The sequence below is a fragment of the Melanostigma gelatinosum genome (genome assembly GCF_949748355.1).
Source record: "Melanostigma gelatinosum genome assembly, chromosome: 16".
In the NCBI taxonomy this organism is placed as follows: domain Eukaryota; kingdom Metazoa; phylum Chordata; class Actinopteri; order Perciformes; family Zoarcidae; genus Melanostigma; species Melanostigma gelatinosum.
This window is the reverse complement of record NC_136649.1, coordinates 1,727,183-1,742,688: the sequence shown is the minus strand read 5'-3', so window position 1 is coordinate 1,742,688 and position 15,506 is coordinate 1,727,183. Positions and strand designations below refer to the sequence as shown.

The 15,506-nt window shown below is 46.1% G+C and overlaps 1 protein-coding gene across 1 annotated transcript in view; it reads left to right on the top strand.

Annotated features, from left to right (window-relative positions):
• syne3 (spectrin repeat containing, nuclear envelope family member 3) overlaps positions 1 to 9,120 on the top strand; it is a 57,418-nt gene extending 48,298 nt beyond the window's left edge. Inside the window, exons 17-18 of the mRNA XM_079286082.1 lie at positions 788 to 838; positions 6,457 to 9,120. Of these exons, the coding sequence (XP_079142208.1) occupies positions 788 to 838; positions 6,457 to 6,639 (234 nt within the window). The 3' untranslated portion in view covers positions 6,640 to 9,120. The remainder of the gene's footprint in view (positions 1 to 787; positions 839 to 6,456) is intronic.
• Positions 9,121 to 15,506: the final 6,386 nt, after the last annotated feature.

Genomic DNA, 15,506 nt, shown 5'->3' with positions numbered 1-15,506 from the left:
CAGGTAGTCCCATTGAGATTAAAAATCTCTTTTGTAAGTAACAATACAAGATGTAAGTAACAATACTACATAACATTAAGGAGCAGTTTTTGTTTTTTATGCTTATGTGTTGCTAAGAAGACACCCCAGAAGATGAGTCACTCAGGTATAGTTCCATCATTGTTCAAAGTCAAAGAATAACTTCATGATGTTAGTTGTAATGAATAAATATATTTTAAAATCAAGTACATTTCTCTGGCATTTATAGTTTTCTACTGTACCGAAACGTACCGAACCGTGGCTCCACTGTATCGTACCCAACCCAACCGTGAGTTTTGTGAACCGTTACACCCCTAGTCTTTATATAATGTCTGCAGTGAGGGTAATGGTATGTCAAATGTTTACATCCTTGTTTCCTACATTTGTTGTTTGTGTTGCAGTTTGAGCTTCTTGGATGCAGCAGAATTGTCAAATCTGATCTGAAACAAATCTTAAATCCAGAGCAGGGATGTTTTGGAACCTGCCTGTAAATGGGTCCTCATGCATTACCTGACGTGTCCTCACTGTGATGTGTTGTCACAGGATTGCCCACACGGTGGCGGTGTAACACCATTTAGTGCTCTGCTCACACAGTCACAGTCTGTAGAGAAGCTGCTGCTCAGTGGACTTACTGACAGTGTTCTCCAGATGTGGTGGAACCAAACAAAAACAAATGTTTGCAGAATCTCATGTGATTTGTGAAAGCCATCCCTGTGGTTTGAACTTTGAACAAGGTTGATGTGTGTAACTCTGTTTTATATCTCTGCAGAGAATCCAAGCCAAACAAGAGGAGCCGGCCTTCGCAGCCAAAGTGCAGAAGGTAACACCAAACTATGAAGTGTTGCTAAAGAGATGGTCACTATAACTGGACAGGCATGATGCTCCACCAGCTAACGAGTAGCACTACTCTACTTACACAACACGTTCATAGAATCAGCTCATGGTCTGCATGCCACAGTTATCAGTTTATTTTCTGATTACAGATGTAGTCTGTAACTTATCAGAGAAAGAGCCCAAACTGATGTCTTGTGTCCAACCAACAGTCCCGCGTCTGTAGAATGATGTGTAAGAGAGAGGAGCACGAGAAATGATATCAACATATAGAAACAGTCATTTTCTGTCTAATTGATTAATCGACTATTGTTGGGAGCCGAACACCTGACCTGAACAGCCAGGACTGGCATCAAGTCAAGCAAATCCCCCCCCTTGCTTTAAGTCTTATAACCACAAGCAGATATGTTTAATTCATGAACTCAAAGAAAGCATAGTGTAAGAAGTACTGTAAGGATTTTACTGTACAATGTCTGCAGGAAATGTTGAGTTCCATTGATTGGAGCGATCAATCAAATGTTGTAGAAAAGTAGAGTATTGTGAATCCCATGTGGATTAAAAGAGTAAAGGTAGGTCCAGCCCTACAATGTTGGCAGGCACAAATCCTCCATTTAAAGGTGACACGGCATCTTCCTTTGAAGGCTCATACTTGTATTTTGGGTTTCTACGAGAACATGTTTAGGGGTTAGGCATTAGGATTTAATGCCAAGTATAATTACCGCAGCAGCTACTACCCATACAGTCTGCGCTGGGTGGAGTCCAGTGCAGTCTTTCTGACGGAGTTGGAAAGTATGGCTATACACTACATGCCTTTTGGCATCTGATAGAAAGTAAATGGGGTGGTGTTGGCATTTTACGCAACTAAATGTTTCCACTCACGTGATGAGTATCAAATGAAGTACACAACAGAATGTATCAAATGAAGTACTCTTGAGCACTTTAAGGGTACTGCTTTGCTACTGGTAAGGTTCAAAGGATACCCGGCCCTCAGTCACAGGAAGCTGAGTCTAAGGAACACATGAACACATACCTTTGTCCTGTGTCTGTTTGCCATCGAGAGGTATGATTAGCTCGTTTCACTTCCTCTTCCATCAATCATTCACCTTTACACACACAGTCCCACACACTGTGCATGTACCTCGAGGCTTGTATTTAAACACTTGAAAATGTTTCTTAAGATAAAAGCTGACAAATGTTATCGTTGTAGGTTCCTATGCTATTCAATCCCAGCCCTGATTTGGTATCACTCTTCTTTTAACTAAACTCACCCGTGACTCCTATTCTATGGGATTTACTCTAATTTTCAGCACAACTGTTAAACTAATTATGGTAAATGTGGTGGAAGCAGTACTCGTAAGGTAACTATGAAAGCACTGGTGAAGTGGGATTTGAAGTAAAACTCCTGTCCAGTTGTTTACATTGACGATGGAGGCGATCCAGGTGACTTGTGTTCTTACAACTAGGTTGTAGATTCACCATCAGCTTTATCAATGGTGACAACAAAGTGATTGTGATGCAGGAAGCACAATCAGACAGGTTGGTCCTCTTCACAGAGTCCGTCAGGTTGACCGCCATGTTTCTACGGTAGCCTACAATGAACACACTGCACATTAGCTCTACACATTTTGACGTTACCTGAAGGCCACTGTAGTTCTCTGACATGCTTGTGAAACTATGGTAACCTGAGCCGCAGAGTGTAAAAGCGTGGCACCACCAGCCGCCTCCTGACTTCTGTTGCTCCTATAGTAGTAGTATTATGGTAAGAATGGCCTCTGAGCAAGGCCAATGGCATTCGCCATAGGAATACTTTGGTAACAATATGGTGACCTGTAAATAATAGACTTGTTATATCAGTGCAATTTTTGGATTTAAAAATGGTAATATGATGATAGTAATGGCTTAATACCCTGAGTACCCTGATAACAGTGAGATAATATAGGACGATGTTTTCACGATATTATAGGCTCCTATCAGTAAAATACCTTCAACATCACATCACAATTATTGGAAGTCAGAATCAGTCAAAAGACTGAAATTCATCATGAGTTAGTGTTACTCTGTAATAACCATGAATCAGGGCTGCAAAATGCTATTACATGGCAAATATTTAGCTAATCACATGGTATTACTATATTATTACCTCTTTATTATAAACTATTACCCCACTATTACCATGTTATTACTGTGCTGAAATGTAAAGTACTACCAACTTTGACCGACTGTACTTAGTGAACAGTTTTTAAAATGATATTTTTCTAACCCTGTTGTATGAAGGAACTACAGTTGTTAGATTTGTTTATTATTACAGTGTGTTGGTGTAATGATTTAATGGGTAAATCATATTCACACAACAGCAGCCCATCGGTTGTCTGGTGTATTTGTGTTTGGTGCCTCAGTGAATTGTATCTTCAGGAAACAGTTTAGTTGTACATGAAGTTATTTCCAGTGATTCTGTGTGACGCAGTGTTCAGAAGGTGAAAGATGGGCGTAGGATTCAGAGTGTTGGAGCCTGAATCAGTTGACTGTGGTACATGATGTTTGACTCTGTGGGCGGACTGCTTCTGCTTTCATCTTACAACTCCTCAGATTCCCTTTACTTACCAGGCCTTCTCTCTGCCAGTGTTTGTTGATAACAAAATATGTTTCTGAGCTGATGAATATAACATTTAAAAAATCATTGAAAAATAGTGAAGAATATGAGGTAGGAAGCTAAAATAGCAGTTGAGGCACATCTGGATGTGCAGTCTTTAAGGCAAATATCAAAGAAAGAGTTCTGTCTTAAAGAGACAGGCATTCTGCGGCGTGGTTGCAGATTGCAACCAGCTGAATACCCTCCACTCACCTCTCCCTCTGCAAGACTGTGGTAACGTGAGCCGCCGATTTCGCCTCGCTCAGAGGCCGTCCGCACCACGATGAATCTACGGAGGTCAGATGGCGGCTGGTGGAACCAGGCTTTTGCACTCTGCAGCTCACGTTACCACGGTTTCACATGGAGAGCTGCGGTGGCCTTCAAGTAACGTGAAAACATGAAAGTCTCTCTAGAGCCGGTGTTTGGTTTGTCCCTTCTGGGCTACTGTAGAAACATGGAGGACTCCATGAAGAGGACCTGCTCGCTATGTACATATGAAGGGCTCATTGTAAAATGACAAAAACACAACTGTTCTTAATTTCAGGTGATTACACACATGAAAAGATAGCTCTGAACATTATATTTAATTTCTGCTACGAGATCAACATAAATGCTACACATTGGGGTTTTATGATCGTTAAGAGACGAGAAATTGTAGTTTCTACGCACTTTGTAGTTTCATTTATAAGATGCAGAGAAAGATAATCCATCTCATTTTGCCAATAGAAGAGAGACGTACACGAGAATCCAACTGAAGTTCTGATAGACATCTTTAATCACAGCAACTGTAGCATGTCATCATTGCTTTAGATAAACAAGCAACAGTATCTGAGTGTTACACGCTCTACTCTACAGTGATGTTCCAATGGTTCATATATTATTTACTTGTGATAATGACGTTTGTTTGTCATGTTATTCCAGTTTAAACTCGTACGGTATGACTGAGACTTAACAAACACAAGTGTTCGATCAACAGTCAACACATATTGTTGATTGTTAAGGCAGATATGAAAAACGGAGGCTTTTTGTTAGAATTTGATACTTATATACTTCTAAAAACAAGGAATGTAATTTGCAATACATACCTGGTTCTCTCTTCCACTGGGTAAATAAAGCTCCCACCGGTGTATTTATGCGAAGCCAGTCTTTGTCAATCTGATGCCTCAGATGACAACATGTATGTGGCACCTGGTTCTTTACCAGTAGAGTAAATCAAGTTTAAAAGAGTTAATGAGGTCGACCTGATGCTGCCAGAGAGAGACTGCTGTTGTAGTTTCCTTTCATGATTTCTATCATACCTCCATCAAGTAGCATCCAGCTCTTTCATTAGCTATGAACTATGCAACTAGTTCAATACGTAAAGCATGTGGAGTCCTTTTTGTTTTCTTCCAATATTGCCACAGCTTGTTTTCCTTACGAAAAAATGAATACTTGGCAGGGGATTGAATGAACCGTCACAAAATGATGAGTCACTTCAGTAACTCAAAGGCCAAGGACTTCCATCAACTTGATTCTGCACTGATAAAGAAAAACAGAACCCAACTACTTGAGCCAATAACACACCTTGTGAACTTCCCTGAGACCTGGAACACAGCCGTTATCAGTCCAACCTTTAAATCTGGTGAGCAAGACTTGACATGCAGTTACAGACCCATCGCCATCCTCCCAGCTGTCTCCAAGATACTGGAAAAAGCAGCGCAACTCATAATGCATCTAGAGACAAATCAGTTACTGTATCAACAACTATTTGGATTCAGACCCAAACATTCTACTGAGACTGCAAACTGCCATCGAATTGAACAAAAGAACAGGTCTTTTGGATAAAGGTCATGCTGTGGGAGCAGTTTTATTAGACTTAAAAGGGGCTTTCCATACTGTTGATATACAAACTTTCCAATTTTCTGATCATGCCTCACAATGGTTTGACTCGTACCTCAGGGGAAGAGTACAATGTGTGAGAGTCAATGGGGAAAAGTCCACCATCCGTGCCAATAGCATGGGGATACCCCAGGGGTCAGTTCTAGGTCCTGTGCTATTTAGCATGTATATCAACGACCTACCTGAGAGCTGTCCTGGGGTTGGCTGCCAGATGTATGCCGATGATAGTTATTTATACGTCTTCCAGAACATCTAGCAAGGCCGCTGACCAAAACAGAGCATAACTATGGCACTGTCTACCAACTGAATCGAAAATGCAACACAATTTTTATGTTTTTAATAGAGGTATTAAATCATGGCTACAAGAGAAACATTGTTCTCACACCCTTGTAGACACACGTGTTATATTTGTGGACGTATTTTACTTTTTCTATTTTAACTTTTTTTTGTGAAAGCGTGGTTGTTGTAAATTAGCGTTTCGCTACAAATACTAAACAGTGCATCTGGTCCTTGTGCATAAATGTTACAATTCTAATGCTACTGTGATGTCCATATCAAAGAAAATAAACATAACATCGGTCAATCAAACTCAAATCATGTTGGGAGGAGAGCCAAAAGGTCTTCCACCGAGGAAAGCCTTCCGTGTGGTTCTTTGCTCTGTAGAACTGGTGCTGCTGCAGCTACACTCACCTCCTTAGGAGCCGCCATCGTCCATTCTCTATGTCGTCACACACACGCACCAAAGTCCTGCCAGTAGCTGCCAGCAGCTCCTCTGATTGGTCCGTGCTCTTGCTTACAAATGCATAAATTAAAGCTTGACAAGTTGGGTTTCCGTGTAATACGTGATCCTTCAATTCTCATGAAAATCCAACTTGATTTTTCTTTTTTTGATGATTTATGATGTCAGGACCTGGCCTGAAGCCATGACCAATAAGAGAGGGAGAGGCAGGCTGAAGGCTAATAATACGTAATGTATTACAGTCAGGACGGGAATAGTTAACCCAAAACCAACTGTTGGGATGTGATTATCAGAATCAATGTGGGTGTGTGGCGTGTGCATTGATGGAAATGCAACAATAAGTTGTAACGTGTTGTTGCAGAAGCCCGGCTTGAGTCGGCGGGTGTGTCGGCTGGCTCTTCCTCTGTGGCTCCTCCTCCTGGCTCTGCTGCTCCTGGCCTTCCTGCTGCCCCTCATGGACGGAGGCAACAGCTGCTCCCTCTCCAACAACTTTGCCCGGTCCTTCAACATCATGCTCCGGTACGACGAACCCCCCCCCACATAGGGAGGAGTTATGTCTCACCTGACCTTTGATCATCATGCGCAAACAGGACCGATTCAGTGGCTTTGCAACAAATCTTAATCGCTTTTTAAAAACAATTCAACTAAATCTGCTAACAGCAGTGCATCCTTCAATATCATCATCTACTAGGATGGAAGGGATCTAGAGGAGCACACACATCAGCAAACCACAAATCCCACATGTTCCTGATGCTTGTACGCATTCTGAGCTACGTCATCAAACCTCACATCATGCTTCTTTACAGTATCAAAATAATGATCTGATAATTATCAAAGTACTTATCACAAAGAATAAGCCTAAGTGCAATAGGACTACAATGCTCAATCTAAGATTCATTTTTTTGTCACAATTTTAAATATGATCGTCAGCTTTCATGTCATTGAGAATAAATGCTGGTCAAAGTTCAAAGAACTGTAAAGTGTCAATAGACACGTTTTCAAGAAGAAAGCCTTTTGGAAAAGGCTTCTTATTAACAACAATCTGCAGCGTCCACACGGCGAGGGGAAGCAGAACTCGTGGACTTCTTGACGCCCTTTGTTGGAAAGAAAAAGACGTGTGGGGAACCTCAGAGTGTGTGACAGCGGAGAGGAGCACAGACTAACTGAGACTACCGCTATGTGGAACATGTAGCAGGAGATCCAGACCAAAGACTACAGCAACAGAACTGGACATGACACGGTTGAAGTGTATAAATCCGGCCTCCAGTGGTCCGGCTCAGAGAACCAGGATACCTGCAGAGGCCCTGAGGTAACCAATGCTTTTAGCTCATGCTGTACTCATATGTAGCAACCTTATACAGCTAGTTTTCAAAGAACTACAGAGTGCAGCTTTATCTTTTAAATGATTGTGTTTCATCTTTTTAAAGATTTTTGAAGGTCAAAAGATGACATTGTCCCTCCCTGGTATTATAAAATCACCGTCTGTTCATACCGAGAGCAACGGGGCGAATCCTTCTGCTGTGATCAGATGTTTCCACCTTCTTGATACCACATGGACCCTGATCTGAATGTGGACGGTGGGCTGCAGCGTGTTGGCTGGACACTAGAGCGCTGAAGTCCCATCAGAGGCCAACAGCCGTCGGTCTGATGACAATACGTGTCTGGAGGCTCCAGAGAATACCTCCGGTGCAGTCGGCTCATATCCGGGCTGAGACCTCCTCCTCCTTGTCCTGGTTATTGTTTACAGTCCCATTAGCTACCGTTGCATCCAGATTCTGAATTCATACGCAGATATCTTTTCATCGATTTTAGATTGGATAGTCCTGACTCCACCTCCGCTGCTGTTCCACCAGCAACATGTCATGAAGGTGAAACATGTTGCTGGGTTTACTGCTTACATGTTTGTAGCACTTTTAAAGCTGCAGTATGTGTTTGTCCCAGCGTGGCAGCTCATGCACCACACCCCACAATAACCCCTCATCTACATGAGCTCTCCTCTGTCCATGAGGTGTTGACACGTTCAGCCCACCTGTCATAGATCTCCATTGGACTGTTTTATCAGCACGGTTAAGGGCTTGTGGGAAACGCTGTTTTTTAAAGCTAAAAACAGCTAAAAACAGAAATCTTAAATCAACAACGAACAAAACAACATCCGTGTCGAGACGAATGGAATGAACATAGACTTACTGTGAGCAGGGTGATGTTCCCGAGCTGGTTCTACTGATATTCCTTATGTCAGTTTGATTTTATTGAGGAACAGGACCCAGAAGGTCTTCACAAAAATAACGCAGACGAATGGCAGTCAGAGTCAAACGGTCTCATCCTCTCATCACAGTGGTTCATCACGCTGCTCACGGTGTGGACACACAGAGGCAACAATTACACATGAAGGATCATCATCACATGATGGAAGCTCGACTCCTAAAGTTACTGACGGTGGCCCATTGAAGGTGTGTGTGTGTGTGTGTGTGTGCGTACGTGCAGTCTACTCCTGTAGCTCTCCTCTCCTCTGATGACACGTTTCCTCGTGGAATCATCCAACGCTCTGCTCTATAATGAAGAAGCACCGATTGAAGCAGAGCTGCTGTTGTATTTGCAGAAGGTACTTTGTGGGTTGGTTGTGCTGGTGGAACATTTGACAGCATGTCCTTTGTGTTCTTGCACGTAAGCGTGAGTTTTAATCTGTACTTTCATCCTGTTAGAACTGAGTTCATGACTCCTAGCTGCTGTTGATGCAGGAAGAAGGAGGTGTCCATGTTCTTCACACTGGGTCTGTTCATGTGTCAGGAGGGTTGAAGCAGTTTTACTGCGTCCTCTCTTTCACCTGAGAGCGGGTCCTTTCTGAAGGTGCTGCTTTGCGTGGCCGGTCTTCCTCACAGCCTGACCCTCAGGTGGTGGTCTTCCTCACAGCCTGACCCTCAGGTGGCCGGTCTTCCTCACAGCCTGACCCTCGGGTGGTGGTCTTCCTCACAGCCTGACCCTCGGGTGGCCGGTCTTCCTCACAGCCTGACCCTCGGGTGGCCGGTCTTCCTCACAGCCTGACCCTCAGGTGGTGGTCTTCCTCACAGCCTGACCCTCAGGTGGTGGTCTTCCTCACAGCCTGACCCTCGGGTGGCCGGTCTTCCTCACAGCCTGAACCTCGGGTGGTGGTCTTCCTCACAGCCTGACCCTCAGGTGGCCGGTCTTCCTCACAGCCTGACCCTCGGGTGGTGGTCTTCCTCACAGCCTGACCCTCGGGTGGCCGGTCTTCCTCACAGCCTGACCCTCAGGTGGTGGTCTTCCTCACAGCCTGACCCTCAGGTGGTGGTCTTCCTTACAGCCTGACCCTCGGGTGGCCGGTCTTCCTCACAGCCTGACCCTCGGGTGGTGGTCTTCCTCACAGCCTGACCCTCAGGTGGCCGGTCTTCCTCACAGCCTGACCCTCGGGTGGTGGTCTTCCTCACAGCCTGACCCTCGGGTGGTGGTCTTCCTCACAGCCTGACCCTCGGGTGGTGGTCTTCCTCACAGCCTGACCCTCGGGTGGCCGGTCTTCCTCACAGCCTGACCCTCGGGTGGTGGTCTTCCTCACAGCCTGACCCTCGGGTGGCCGGTCTTCCTCACAGCCTGACCCTCGGGTGGTGGTCTTCCTCACAGCCTGACCCTCGGGTGGTGGTCTTCCTCACAGCCTGACCCTCGGGTGGCCGGTCTTCCTCACAGCCTGACCCTCGGGTGGCCGGTCTTCCTCACAGCCTGACCCTCAGGTGGTGGTCTTCCTCACAGCCTGACCCTCAGGTGGTGGTCTTCCTTACAGCCTGACCCTCGGGTGGCCGGTCTTCCTCACAGCCTGACCCTCGGGTGGTGGTCTTCCTCACAGCCTGACCCTCAGGTGGCCGGTCTTCCTCACAGCCTGACCCTCGGGTGGTGGTCTTCCTCACAGCCTGACCCTCGGGTGGCCGGTCTTCCTCACAGCCTGACCCTCGGGTGGTGGTCTTCCTCACAGCCTGACCCTCGGGTGGTGGTCTTCCTCACAGCCTGACCCTCGGGTGGCCGGTCTTCCTCACAGCCTGACCCTCGGGTGGTGGTCTTCCTCACAGCCTGACCCTCGGGTGGTGGTCTTCCTCACAGCCTGACCCTCGGGTGGTGGTCTTCCTCACAGCCTGACCCTCGGGTGGTGGTCTTCCTCACAGCCTGACCCTCAGGTGGCCGGTAATCCTCACAGCCTGACCCTCGGGTGGTGGTCTTCCTCACAGCCTGACCCTCGGGTGGTGGTCTTCCTCACAGCCTGACCCTCAGGTGGTGGTCTTCCTCACAGCCTGACCCTCGGGTGGTGGTCTTCCTCACAGCCTGACCCTCAGGTGGCCGGTCTTCCTCACAGCCTGACCCTCAGGTGGTGGTCTTCCTCACAGCCTGACCCTCAGGTGGTGGTCTTCCTCACAGCCTGACCCTCAGGTGGTGGTCTTCCTCACAGCCTGACCCTCGGGTGGTGGTCTTCCTCACAGCCTGACCCTCGGGTGGTGGTCTTCCTCACAGCCTGACCCTCAGGTGGTGGTCTTCCTCACAGCCTGACCCTCGGGTGGTGGTCTTCCTCACAGCCTGACCCTCGGGTGGTGGTCTTCCTCACAGCCTGACCCTCGGGTGGTGGTCTTCCTCACAGCCTGACCCTCAGGTGGCCGGTCTTCCTCACAGCCTGACCCTCAGGTGGCCGGTCTTCCTCACAGCCTGACCCTCAGGTGGTGGTCTTCCTCACAGCCTGACCCTCGGGTGGCGGTCTGCCGAGCTCTTGACGCCAGAGGCTGAGCCGTAAACCTCAGCACTACCCATGTTTTATCCTGCACGCTCTCTCTTTCCACATTACACACACACCCCTAAAAATACACCCAAACACCTCCACACACCCTCACAAACAGTTACTCAGTGTGTAGGCTATTATTGATTTATCACGTTGCCGTGGCAACAGTGACCAAATCGAGCAAACGTAATTATTCATATGCAGCTATAGTGTCTTTGATTTACTCCAGCATGTTTCTGAGTTCATGTTCATTTAAGACATCTCAGTTTAAACATCAAAGAAACGAAACGCCTCTCATCACGATAAAGAGACACGATCACGTTGGTGGGAAACGCGCACGCTTTCACTATCATCCCCTCATGACTGTAAATATGCGCCATGCTGCATGTTACCGTGGCCTTAGAACTTTATGTATACCATCCAGTTAATCATTTGTATCAGTGCCATAACTATGTACCAAGTGAAACATGTAGTGTGTTAATGCTGCCTGTGCTCTGCTTATTGCACTGCCACCTCCGTCTTCCCTTCTGCCCGTGTGGCGTTGCCCGGCTCCAGCCCTACGTTGTGTCATTGATTCCTCATGCAACATGAAATGACTTGAATCTCCTGAGCACAGCTGGTCCTTTACAACCTGTTTGGCTACACTCGTTATGCAAATAATGTCCTAAATGCCGGTGAGTGCTCTCAGATGGAGGTGTTAAATGTACTGGTATGATTGACGAGAGCTTTTTTTGTGAAATGATTCTATATTATTTATCTTTCGAAACATACTCAGGAGAGCTTGTATTTAACCAAAGTGTTTTATTCTGATGAAATAAAAAATACAGTTTGAATATTCTGTGTGATTTGCTTTGAGAATTTTTTTTCACTAATATTGCCAGTGGAGCTATTCTCCACCAGCTTCATGCTAGCCAGCTAGCTAGTTAGCTCACTTGGAACAAAGGATTTCATGGGCCAAACATATATTTCCGCAGGTGGAAATCTGTTGAAATTGAAGTTCTGAATATTTCCTCTCCTGCACAATTTTTTGTGCTAACCTTTCAGACAAAACGAAACTTACATCCAGCATCCAATATCAAGTTATTCAGTGGACTGTGAAAGTGGACACAGACGTGCACGGGCTCACTACGCGTGCTATTTGATGTATCACGTTACTATCTCCCGCTACCACACTTTCACTCTCTCTGCTCTCTGCCCGTCTGTGTTCAGAGTGAGAGTGTTCTCTCTGAATGTGCGCTACCTCCTACGCCACTCTCACCTCGGCCTCCCAGCCAGGCCCGCCGAGCTGTGCCGCAATCTGGAGCGCTGGCTCTGCCAAATACACGGAGCAAAACAACCATAGCAGAGCAGCCTCTCTCCCACAGAAGATTCCAGTCCTTCTCAATCTGCAGCGTTTTACAATCTGTCATCCGATTGAAAATCTTTACAAGCAGAAACCTGACACGCTGAGTCCGATGTGTTTTATTATTTTACTAGTTGCAAAAGTTTGTAATACAGGATTACATTACATTACAGTCATTTAGCAGACACTTTTATCCAAAGCAACATACAATAAGTGTATTCAACATCGGTTTTCGAGAGAACTAGTCACCAGAAGTCATAAGTGCATCTCCTTTCTTCAAACAAGCATCTAAGAGCATAAACCAGAGCCAACGTACAGTGCAGAAACAAACGAATGCAATAAGTGCCACAAAATAATATGAATACAATAAGTGCAATAAGCTAGTATGAATACAATAGATGCTAAGTAAGTGCTAAGTGGAAGGCTCAGGGTAGTACTTCTTGAAGAGGTGAGTTTTCAGCCTGATGAAAGAGGGGCAGTGACTCTGCTGTCCTGACGTCAGTGGGGAGTTCATTCCACCACTGAGGGGCCAGGACAGAGAACAGCCGCGACCGGGTCGATCGGCCGTAGGGACCTCTGAGCGACGGGGCAACCAGTCGCCCCGAGGCAGCAGAGCGAAGAGGTCGGGCGGGGGTGTAGGGCTTGACCATGGCCTGGAGATAGGAAGGAGCTGTTCCTTTCACTGCCCTGTAGGCTAGCACCAGAGTCTTAAACTGGATGCAAGCTTTTACAGGGAGGCAGTGTAGAGAACGGAGAAGGGAAGTTGTGTGGAAGAACTTGGGGCGATTGAACACCATGCAAGCTGCAGCTTTCTGGACAAGCTCCAGAGGTCTGATGGGTGACGCCAGGGCTCCGGCAAGTAGCGAGTTGCAGTAGTCCAAGCGAGAGATGACAAGAGCCTGGATTAGCACCTGCACCTGGGTAGTCTATTTATTACATTAGCAAGAAGCGATAGTTTAGCGACCTAGAGCGCTGTCTTATCCTTTGTTTGGGGACCTTCACCGATTCCAAACCGTTCTGTGATTAGCTGCTACGATCTGTTTTTAAATTCTGCATCTCTGTATTCTGTACTTTGTCATGAAGTGTTTTGTGCTGGGAGACGAATGGACCAAGTGAATCAGCTCATAAAAGGATTACGTTTCAGCAACTCTGACAAATGCGTAAAAGACCATGTAGAATATGGACCTGGTCTCAATGACGTCCCCGGTAGGTTCCTGATGAGCTGCTGTGAAGCTCAAAGTGGGCGGATGAGGACGTCGCCATCCTATCATTGAGGACAAAGCCCGTCGTTGGTGGAGCTGTGGTGGCCCAACAGAGAAGAAAGCTAGTGGCGAGCGACCCCAGACAGCACCCACCTGTTACTCAAAGTTGCCACCAGGCGGCAACCTCAGGTTCTGTCTTAAAACTTTGCATTCTCTCTAGTGTCCACCAGGGGGCGACTCCTCTGGTTGTATAGAAGTCTATGAGAAAATGACTCTACTTCTCTCTTGATTTATTCCCTCAGTAAACATTGTAAACATGAGTTTATGTCTCAATCGCTAGTTTCAAGTCTTCTTCAATACAGCATGATATTCATTTAGTACATTATCGTCCATTTAGAGTCAAACCGACCATGAAGCAGGGGATGCTTTAGGGCGGGTCTACACAGTGATTGACAGGTCGCTGACACTACCAGAGTCGTATACGGCGTCACTACGTCACTCCTCCGCATTCCAAATATGGTAACTTCTGCTCATTTGTTGCGAAAAAACATGGCGACATCCATAATCCAAGATGGCAATTGTGAAATTGCCGAACTCAATGCTTCACAACGCTCCACAAACCAATGTGTGACGTCACGATGACTACGTCCACTTCTTATGTACAGTCTATGGTTGCCACGCCCGTAACTATACATAACTTTTTATTTTTTTAAATCTTTATTTCTGCTTCACAGTGGGGCATTTTAACATGGGGTTCTATGGGGATTGACTTGCTTTTGAGCCACCCTCAAGTGGACATTTGAGGAATTGCAGTTTTTGGCACTTTCATACCAGTGGCGGGCCGTGCATTGTATACCTGGGCCTTCACTGCTGTCCTGCAGCTGAAACACAGCTACGGTTATTATTTGTTTCGTGTAAAAATTAAGCTCAACACCTACAGATACACTAACTGCAGAGAATACGCCGAGACTGCGTCGCCTCTCGGCTCTGACTGCAGCTGGGACTGCTGCGCGAGGCTTCTGTGAGAGTAGCCGGCTGTGAGTGCTTTGGGGCGGCTCACGGCAGCACCCGCTGCTCGTTCACGACGGTGTAGAACGTACGTGCTGTCACGTCAGAGTCACAACACCAGAAAACTCTCCAACACCAGAACAAGTCACTAGATTTGTCACCAGTAGCTTTTGACAAAAAAAAGTCTCCATGAGGGTTTGGAAAGTCACCAGATTTAGCGAGAAAGTCGTCAAGTTGCCAACACTGGCACCAGCTAAATATGTCCCCAGAGCAACATTGGACGTAACAATGGTTCCTATCACATATAAAACCAAACAAAAATCCATCTTCATAAAAACAAGTTGTATGAATAATAATATATAAACAAGCATATTAAAGCTACTGCAGATGTAAAAACAAGAGCAGTTCACTTACTGTTGCGCCCCCTGACTTAACGATGCCTCTTTTCTAGTAGAGAGCTCCTTTTGTCTTTCAGGTCTGCCACGCCCCTTGACGATCACTGAAGCACCCACACCTGAGAGTCCTCATCTCATCAGTGGAGCTGCATATCAACCCCCGAATCCAGTGTTTCCCGGACCCCCGTTTGTTCACTCTGGGCCTGTGGCGCTGTGGGTTTGCTGTTGCTGCTACCATGGGCATTTGTGTTGCCACAGCTGGGGTTCAAACTTAATGGAAGCTTTGTAGGGGTTCTCTGCCTTTTATTTTGTAAAGTTTTCTCCTGTTTTTGTGACTAGTTAGGGAGTTCAATATTATGTTTGTTTGATCGTAGGCCAGCTGACCTCTTCTTTTCCAGTGGGGGTTTTGTTTATTGTGTTGGCCTTAGAGACCCTGACGGCTCCGCTTCCTTATTTAGTTCCTTAGTTCCTTGTTTTGTTCCGGTTCATCTATACTGTTAATAAATGTGTCTAATTGCCGCTGCCTTATTCTCTTGGTTTTTGTTCAACTTTTGCCAAGGTTTTCCATCACCTTTTATGTTACTTCCTGTGTACCCCTAGGCACACTATAGAGGCCGTAACACTTACCAAAGCTGCTGTTCACTATTTAAAGACAAATTCCATCCTCCTTTCCAAAGAGTTTAATCTCACGGTTGT